General features: G+C 42.1%; 1 protein-coding gene and 1 pseudogene across 1 annotated transcript; one reads left to right on the forward strand and one right to left on the reverse strand.

Moving 5' to 3' along the window:
* Window positions 1-1,181: 1,181 nt before the first annotated feature.
* Window positions 1,182-4,866, reverse strand: LOC138176350 (von Willebrand factor A domain-containing protein 5A-like). Its single transcript, XM_069107158.1, has 8 exons — window positions 4,814-4,866; window positions 4,489-4,691; window positions 3,870-4,092; window positions 3,545-3,720; window positions 3,155-3,269; window positions 1,946-2,112; window positions 1,607-1,695; window positions 1,182-1,386 (listed from the first exon to the last, which is right to left on the reverse strand). Exons 1-8 carry the CDS (start codon window positions 4,854-4,856, stop codon window positions 1,197-1,199), a joined length of 1,206 nt encoding a protein of 401 aa, XP_068963259.1. The 5' UTR covers window positions 4,857-4,866; the 3' UTR covers window positions 1,182-1,196.
* Window positions 4,867-6,365: 1,499 nt separating this feature from the next.
* On the forward strand, window positions 6,366-7,431 carry LOC138176351 (large ribosomal subunit protein eL6 pseudogene; annotated as a pseudogene).
* The last annotated feature ends 2,287 nt before the right edge of the window (window positions 7,432-9,718 follow it).

Genomic DNA, 9,718 nt, shown 5'->3' on the forward strand with positions numbered 1-9,718 from the left:
CTTGCCAGCAGTGTCGTAGATGCCATTAGAGCCAGGATATGTGGTTGTGGCAGGGGAAGGTAATAAGCATTTATGAAGAACCCACTATGTGCCAGACACTGTGCTAAGCATTTAAAAATATCTCAACAACTGTGAGGTAGGTGGTTCACTCAGAGCACCTGGGAGGGTTCAGAGCCTCCTTAGGCTTAGTGAGGGTCTTCTGTGAGTGGGACCTTTTACTGGAACCCTGCAAAGATCTGGAGAGGCACTAGGTGTAACAGAAAGAATGACAGACTGACAGCCCATTAGGAAAGACCTGGCCTCAAAGCCTTCTCTGTCACTGAACTGGTTCTGTGACCAAGAGGAAGTCACTCAACCATGTACCTTAGCTGTCCCAGCTGTGAAGTAGAGATAATAACATCTGCAGCACCAACCTCACAATGTTGTTGTAAGAATCAAACGAAATATATTACATCACTATCGTTTATATAATTTCTCATTCATGGCATGTGCATCATAAATTACAATATGGATTTTCAGTTGTTATTGTCCATAGAATAGGTCTCATTCCTAGTGCATGGCATGAGACTCTTCTTATGGAAGGGGAGATTCTATGAGGCCTAATACCTTTGTTCTTACTATTGACTTCACATGAGGAAGCTAGGTGGCCCAAGGCATAACAGGAGCAGCCCTGGAGTCAGCAAGACCAGAATTCCAAGTAAGCCTCAGACACTTATTACCTGGGTGAGTCTAAGCAAGTCACTTTACCCCAACAGCCTACAAAAAAAGACCTGATCACTTCTGACATCAGACAGGATTAATGCTAAGGACCCATCAACTAAACAAGACTAGGGTTGGCTAGCTGCCACAGTGAATAGAACATAGGCCCTGGAGTCAGGAGGTCCTGAGTTCCAATTAAGCCTCAGACACTTATTACCTGGGTGACTCTGGACAAGTCACTTTACCCCAACAGCCTCCAAAAAAAATACCTGATCACTGCTGACTTCAGACAGGATTAATGCTAAGGACACATCAACTAAACAAGAATAAGGATGGGTAGGTGGCACAATGAATACAGCATTGGCCCTGGACTCAGGAAGACCTGAGTTCAAATCCAGCCTCGGACACAACATTTACTAGCTGTGTGACCTTGGGCAAATCACTCCACCCAAATTGCTCTGCATTCCCCACTCCAAAAAGCAAAAAACAAAAACAAACTAAACAAGACATGGGTCTCCCTCCCTCCCACCCCAGTTCCTCACCTGCCTAGGGTGGCCTGGCCTGCAGGATTTGCTATAAATGTCCTTCAGGGGCTCTAAGATTTCAGTCCCTCCCAGGTTAGCTTCTAGAGCCTTCACTCTCTGCACGGCCTCCTCCATGGACTGCTGCGTGTACTCCACACTCTCTCTGAGACACACACATACACATCAGAGTTCCAAGAGAGACATTTTCCAGCACCATCAGATACTTAAGCCTCCTCCCCATCTCATAAGCCCCAGCTCCAAAGACAGGTCTCATACTAGGTCTTCACGAATTCTGTAACTAAACTGTACATAATATCTCCCTTAAAACTTCCCCTTACCTTCCATCCTCTTCCCCACCTCTGTGACTCTAGCCAGAGACTCACGGAAAGAATGACTCAAAGGATGATCCAAATCCATAGATATTGAAAAAACAGCCCAGGGGCAAACTCTTCAGCAGCAGAACCAGAGTTTCCTGAGTGAGAGCAAAGACAGGGAGGACATTTAAAAAAATAAAGTCTGCCATTTTCCATTGTTGAGATACTCATGTCTCACCCTTTTCTTCCCTCCATGATTCTAGTCCCAGTGAGCTACCCTTAACAATTCAGCCCACCATAAGAAAACACTCACTGCAATACAAGGTCCATTTAATTCCCTAAATTTCATTTTCACTCCTGAAAAAAAGCATATGCAAAAGGGGCATAAAAGGGAAAAGAAACTAGTACCTTGGCACTATCAATGCGAAACTGGGCACCTTCTTTGCTATTCATTGGGCAGGACATACTCCCTGAGCGGTCCATGAGGAAGATAAATTCACCAGTGCTCTCTCCCTGAGATTCAGGGATGCAAGGGTAGAAACTCACCATCACAGCTGGGTCTCCCATCAGGGAACCTACCCAGAGGTAAAAACATCAATTATACATATATACATATACATGTACATGCCATATATATACACATATATATGCAAAATACATATATATGTTAGCACATATGTATGTACACACAAGAAAACAAAATGATGTGGAAAAGGAGCTAAGTAAGGGTAGAAGATTTAATTATTACACCTTGATCTTATATTTTTGACTGCTTTTTGTCCTAGTTGTAAATGGGTTTAAAACAACTTAGAAAATTGTCAATCAAAAACTGTACAGCAAGGGGTGGCCAGGTAGCATAGCGAGTAAGAGCTCCAGTGTTGGGATGACCTGGATGGAATCATGGGCTCAGATACTCAGGACCACACCCAGAAATAACTGGCCATGTAACCTTGAGCAAGTTACTTAACACCTATTGTTTAAAAAAACCAAACTGTACAGCAGGAGTCATTAGACGCAGGCCATACCTCTAAATCCCTTGACATTATGTGAATTACATCAGACAAATATATTGTACTAAACTACTGGGGTGGTCACACATCAGAAGAGACATTTCCAAAGATCTCATCCAGCTAAAGCTACTTGCCTAATCTAATCACCTTGAACTGAAGCTGGATAAAATATAAAGCCCTACCAACAAAATAAACTATGCAAGCCCAGGGCACGGAAGCCATAGTTAAGACAACAGCTTCTATAAAGACATCCTGCATTAGAGAGCAGGGTCTTTGCAATCTCTTCCTATTCAGGGACTCTGGGTCAGCTACTATACTACATTATGACTTTAAATTAGGTCAGAGTATAACAGAATAACATTCAACAGTGAGAACAGAAACTTTGTTCTTTATTTAAGGCTTAGCATTTCTACCTTTGGTCTAATAATGTAATCCTTCCTTGTTCTTTTACAATAAGTTAATGAATGAATATCCCTCTTTGGATTCCTGAGACCACCACAGCATACCACAGTCACAATCATCCCTATTTCAACACCTCTCTGCCAAGTGTCAGCATGCCTGAAGGTAGAACCTCAACAAGGTGAGAAAGCTCCTGAGACTGGCTCACCTGGTTTGGCATCAGCCTGGGCCAGCTCCACAGAGACACTGGGTGTGTTCACCTCCCTGTAGTAAACCAGAATCTCCACATCCCGATCAAACTGATGCCCTTCAGCCAAGGAAACCTGAATGAGCATGGGGCAGAGCAGAGCAATGCTAAGACAAGCAACAGGAACGTCTTCTGGATACCCAGAGGAGAGTAAGGGGCTGGAGGGTTAACTTCCCATTGGTCAGTGATGCTCTCGGATGAAAAGAGAACAGTCTAGGTCTAGAAGGAAGAGGACAATGTTATGGAAGACTTCAGGACATTGGACAGTACCTGGAAACAGAAAGGAGGGGTATGAGGCATGGAAGTGCGCAGAGCCACCAAGGCAATGATGTTCCCTGCCTAGTTGGTTACCTGGGCAACAGTCTTGTCATCTTCCAAATATAGTAGGGGACTCAGAGCACAGTTGGACTGGACCTTCTCAATACCATTGGGAGAGCAGATATTGGCATGGACACTGAATGCGTAGGGCAGCTCCTTGCCAGGAACCCGACGGATTTGAGAAGTGATGTTGTCGGCCTCAGCTGATTCTGCAATGAACCAAGAGTAATGATCCCAGGAGGAAGTGAGGTCCCTTTTCTCACCAAGGCCACAGCATGAAGGTAGAACCTGGTACCCCCATTGTTCTTCCATTCACAATCTGCCACCCCCTTACTACTGGAGGTGATCAGGCCCTCACCTTGCAGGAGATAGCGTGGATTCAAGATGGCTGGCAGAACAAAGCGAACAGCCCCATCTGCCTCCAGGGACAGTTCCTGAACATAGCTCAGGGTGACAGCAGCCTTCTGGCCAGGGGGAAGATTTCCAAGACTGCAGCTGAAGATGTCACCAGAGCTGCTGTCCTGTTCTAGGAGGAAGGCCTGCTGGCCTTGGGAGATGGCATTCTCATAATTCTCCTGGGCCTGAGGGGAAAGAGGAACAGCTGGAATGAGGGAGTCTTAGAAACAAGGAGAAGAAGAAAAGAAGCCTTGGAGAAAAAGGCAGAAGGAGAGATAAGGAAAGGGGTTAGGGGAGGCAGTCTGAGAGAAAAAGAGAGCAGGGCTGAGGGCAGAAGCAACAGCCAATCAGGCTGACTTCTCTCTTAGGGTGTCAGCCAAGAAATAGAGATTTAGGGCCAGAAAATCCCCCAAGGACCACCTAGGTCAACCCCCAAATTTGAGAGAAGAGAATACTATGGGCAAAATGGCCACTCAAGGGAGGACAAAAGCCACTTAGTGTTTCCTGCTAGGACTACAATAAGACATAGTGATTTAACATGAAGAATGCAAAGGGAAGCCCTGGGGTGCCATCCCTACTACCTGCTGCTTCTCTTGGATTTCTGCCACTATGGTCTTCCCATCCACCAGAGCCTGGAAGCTATAAACAGCAGAGTCTTCATCCAAGGGAAACACAAAGAAAGCTTCCACAGGATTTGCTTCCTCATTCTTGTAGTTCAGCGTTGCAGACACATCTGCCACAAACTCACGCACAGAAACAGCCACTGAGATGCTCTTGAGGGGCACTGGAGGAAGGAAATGCACCTCAGCCCTCCATTCTCAGCACCAAAGCCTCCACAGGACGGCTCCAGGCTTCTGGAATTCTGTCTCCTTTTCCTTACTGTTGCTTGTACTCGGGTAGACTTACCTGGCTGCCAGGAGCGGGTGAGAAGACCACAAGGGTATTCCATGGTGAAACTCTATTTAAAAAAAAAAAAGAACGGTGATATCTTAAGTAATCCATAGATGTTGTCCCAATACCATTGTCAACTTGACTTTTTATCAGAACCAGAATTCTCTGCCAGAAACCCTCCACCAGCTGGAAGGCAGGTAAAGGTGGCAGAAAAGAGACAAAATGAGATCTAAGAGAACAGATACATCTGTTCAGTCTGAGGTGCCAACCATCAAGTTCCCCCAGGCTCAGTCAGTGGCCCACTTCCTCAGTGAAGCCTTACTTACTGATAGAACTGTACTAGAGGTTATACATAGGAGACCCACAAAGGCTAGAAGGTAAGTGGTGCCTTCAGCCCCAGAACAGGTAAATGAAGGGCACAGATGACAACTGAAGATGTAAGTGGGCAGTCTCTCCGTTATTCAGGGAGGAACTATGCAGCAAACAAAAGGATTTGTTTCTAGTGGTAGGAGCTGGGGTTGTTTTCCAAGGAGAGTATGCTATTGCAGCACTATCCTCTGTGAGCCTTACTAAGCTGTGACCTAAATCCTAAAGGAAGCCAGATTCTTTTTTTCCTTTTTTGATCTTCCTTAGCTTTCCTTTTCCAGTCTCAGCTTAATACATGTTTCAGCATTCTTGAATATTTTGCTTTTTTTAATAAATATTTTTCATTTATTCATCCATTTAATTTAGCAACTATTTTTAAAAATTTAATTTTTAGTTTTGAACATTCAATTCCATAAGATTTTGAGTTCAAAATTTTCTCCTCATTTCTCTGCTGTCACCATCCCTAGATGGCATGCAATTTGATACAGGCTCTACCTGTACATTCATAGTAAATCTATTTCCACATTAGCCATATTGTAAAGAAGAATTAGAACCAGTGGGAGAAATCACAAGAAAGAAACAACTGAAGGAAAAGAGAGAGAGCAAATAATATCCTTTGATCTTGCATTCAGACTTCATAGTTCTTTTGCTGGATGTGGGACAGCAGTTTCATAATGAGCCTTGGAAGTGTCTTAAATCCTTGCACTGCCAAGAACAGAGAAGTCTATCAAACATAATCACCGCACATTGTTACTGTGTACAATGTTCTCCTGGTTCTGCTTACTTCCCTCAGAATCACTTCATATATGACTTTCCAGGTTTTTCTGAAGTCAACCAGCTCATCATTTCTTATATGACAATAACATTCCAATACATTCATATACCACAACTTGTTCACCATTCCTCAACTGATGGGCATCCCCTCCATTTCCAATTCTTGACTACCACAAAAAGAGCTGCAGTAAGTATTTTCATACCTGTGGTCCTTTGCCCTTTTTTATGATCTCTTTGGGATACAGACCTAGAAGTGGTATTGCTGGGTCAGAGGGTATACACAGTTTTATATAGCTACAAATCCCTTTGGGCATAGTACCAAATTGCTCTCCAGAATGGTTGGAGCACTTCCCAACTCCACCAACAATGCATGAGTGTTCCAATTTTCCTACATCTTCTCCAGCATTTATCATTTTCCTGTTCTATCATGTTAGCCAATCTGATAGGTATGTTGTCGTACCTCAGAGTTGTTTTGATGTGCATTTCTCAAATCAAGAGTAATTTACAGCTCTTTCCTGTCTCTCAAGATGGGTGACAAAAAGCCACCCAAGGAAAAGAAGGTCAAAAAGGAAAAAAAAAAAAGAGAACAAAAAGGAAGATGTAGCTGAAAAGGTCAAAAAGCCTCGAAAGCATTTCAGTTGGAACCCAGTCCTGGCCTGAGGAAATGGTAGATACTCCAGGTCTGCAATGTATTCCCGGAGAGCCATGTACAAGCAGAAATACGGTGCCCCAAAACCCGGATTGAAAGGACGAAGAAAGAAAAAGTGCCTGCTACTATCTCAAAGTCTGTTGTTGGTGATAAGAATGGAGGAACTCTAGTGGTAAAGATTCGCAAATTGCCTAGGTATTACCCTACTCAGGATGTGCCTAGAAAGCTTCTAAGTCATGGCAAAAAGCCCTTTAGCCAGCATGTGAGGAGACTCTGAGCTAGCATCAAGCCAGGTACCGTTCTGATCATGCTCACTGGCTGCCACAGAAGCAAGCGAGTGGTTTTCCTGAAGCAACTGGCTAGTGGCTTGCTACTGGTGACTGGACCTCTGACCATCAACCGTGTTCCTCTTAAAAGGACCCATCAGAAATTTGTTATTGCCACTTCTTCCAGGGTTAACCTTTTAGGTGTGAAAATTCCAAATCATCTTACTGATTCTTACTTCAAGAAGAAGAGGCTCCGTAAGCCTAGACACCAAGAAGGAGAGATTTTTGACACAGAAAAAGAGAAATACGAGATTATAGAGCAGTGCAAGGCTGATCAGAAAACAGTAGACTCTCAGATCCTACCCCAAATCAAGAAAATTCCTCAGCTCCGTGGCTACCTGCATTCTGTCTTTTCTCTCTCCAATGGAGTTTATCCTCACAAACTGGTGTTTTAAATGCCTTGCAGAGAACACTTATTAAAATATTTGCAATAGCAAAAAAAAAGAGTAATTTACAGCATTTTTATATAATTATAGATAGCTTGAATTTCTTCATTGAAAAACTGCCTATTCATATCCTTTGGCTATTTCTTTAACTGAGGAATGACTTTTATCCTTATAAATTTCACTCAGTTCTCTAAATATTTTAGAAATGAGGCCTTTAACACAGTAAAAATTCTTTGCTAATTTTCTGCTTCCCTCTTAATCTTGGTTGCATTGGTTTGTTTCTGCACAATTTCTTCAATTTAATATAATCAAAACTGTCCATTTTGTATTTCATAATATTCTTGATTATTGTGTCATAAATTCTTCTGTTATATATAAATCCAACAGATAAACTATTCCTTGGTCTCCAAGGCTACTTATAGAATCAACCTTTATATCTAAATTGTGTGCCCAACTTGACTTTATTTTGGGATACAGGGTAAGGCGCTGGTCTATGCCGAGTTTCTGCCATACTGTTTCCCAGGTTTACCAGCAGTGTTGCTTAGATCATGAGTTCTTATTGCAGAAGTTGGAGTCTTTGGGTTTTCCAAACAGTAGATTACTATTGTCATTGACTACCATGTCTTCTGTACATAACCTATTACATTGATTCACCCCTCTATTTTTCAAAGAAGTAGTTTTGACGATTGCTGCTTTATAATATAATTTAAAATCTGGTATGGCTAGGCCACCTTCCCTAGGACTTTTTTTTTCATTAACTCCCTTGATATTCTGGAACTTTTGTTCTTCCAGATGAATTTTGTTATTTTCTCTAGCTCGATAAAATAATTTTTTGGTAGTTTAATTGGTATGGCATTGAATAAGTAAATTAATTTAGGTAGAATTGTCATTTTAACTGTTCTTCCAATTATTTAGATCTCACTTTATTTGTACAAAAAATGTTTTGTAACTGTGTTCATATAGTGCCTGCATTTGTTTTTGCAGGGAGACTCTCAAATATTTTATGTCTATGGTAACTTTAAATGGAATTTCTCTTACTCTCTCTTACTGCTGGGCTTTGTTAGAAATACACAGAAATGCCAATGATACATGTAGATTGAATGTTATTCTTACAAGACAAAGGCATCCTTCATTACCTGAGCTTACTTTCACCTTCTTTACAGCTATTAAAAAATCTAAGTGGGTTGAAAATTCCTCTAAGTACTCAGAGGGTGTTTTCTTTAGGCTATTCCCCTTTGTCTTCCTGATGACAATCACTGAAGCATTTCATTTTTGAGAGCAGCCTTGGACTGCAGTCATCAACAATAGTTGGCTGACTATATGACAAAGTATTTTTAAGCATTTACTTCGTACAAAGTAGTGTGATACCAGTTGAAAAAAGGAAGCTATTTCCTGTTTTTAAGGATCTCATCGTCTAAAGGGAAGCTCCAATACATTTAAAAGGTTTCCTACTGCTTTGGAAAATCTGTAGAAATCTGTGCCATAAAATTCAACCTTTTCTGTCTCCGTACCCCTTAAAAACTTCTCTTAAAATCCAGAGCCCGAGTCAAACTCTGCTTGGCTCTCCACTTCTCTACCACACATTCTAAGCCAGAGTGATCACTTCCCCACCAAAGTTTCTGTCCTTCCACCCACCAACCAGTTTCTCCTTATATGTGAGCATCAGATTAAAAATGGACTTTCCCTGGTTGGTTTTTCCATTTTTTGAAGGACAAAATTTGCATTAAAGAAAGTCAAAAAAGGATTAGCTGTTCTGATTGGGGAAGGGGAGGGAGAAGAAAAGGGTCCTAGCAGGTGGGTAGAGAAGTGAAATGTCTGAGTCAAATCTGTGATAGGTTTCTGTCTCCTCACTGATGCCCTCTTTCAGGTGGTCTGCAAAATACTTTCATGACTATTTACCACACAGTTTTCTGCCACTACTGGTCTTTATCCAACTCTTCTGCCCACCTTACTTGCTAGCTCAGTTCTTGGATGTCCTCACCAGAGTATCTTCTGACTAAAATTTGTGAATCTAATGACAGAAAATTCTTAATACCAAACATTACTTGCCACTTCCTTAATGATCCCAGTAATGTCAGAATTTCAGTAATTTTTTAAATTCCTACTTTTAAGATATTTACTCATGATGAGATTTGGCTGAACTGCACCCCCAAGTCACCCCACCCAGAGACTTTACTTTGTAAAGGAACCTAGCTTAAGCTGATTCTCAGCCTCTAAAATCTTTGCCACTTTCCACTGGCATTCCTGAGATGAAGCAAAACAGCCAGAATGAAGTGGGTTTCCTTGTCAAGGGCCACTGTCATCTCCTGACTAGGCCTTGCTACCTCATACTATCTACTCCCCCTCTTCTCAATGTATAAGAACTATGGGAGTGAACCTGAAATTAATATGTCTGTTACCTTACCAGGCAGAGGCACTG

The sequence above is a fragment of the Petaurus breviceps genome, unplaced genomic scaffold (genome assembly GCF_028583685.1).
Source record: "Petaurus breviceps papuanus isolate PSGF00001 unplaced genomic scaffold, PetGlider_PUasm1.0 87126, whole genome shotgun sequence".
Lineage (NCBI taxonomy): Eukaryota > Metazoa > Chordata > Mammalia > Diprotodontia > Petauridae > Petaurus > Petaurus breviceps.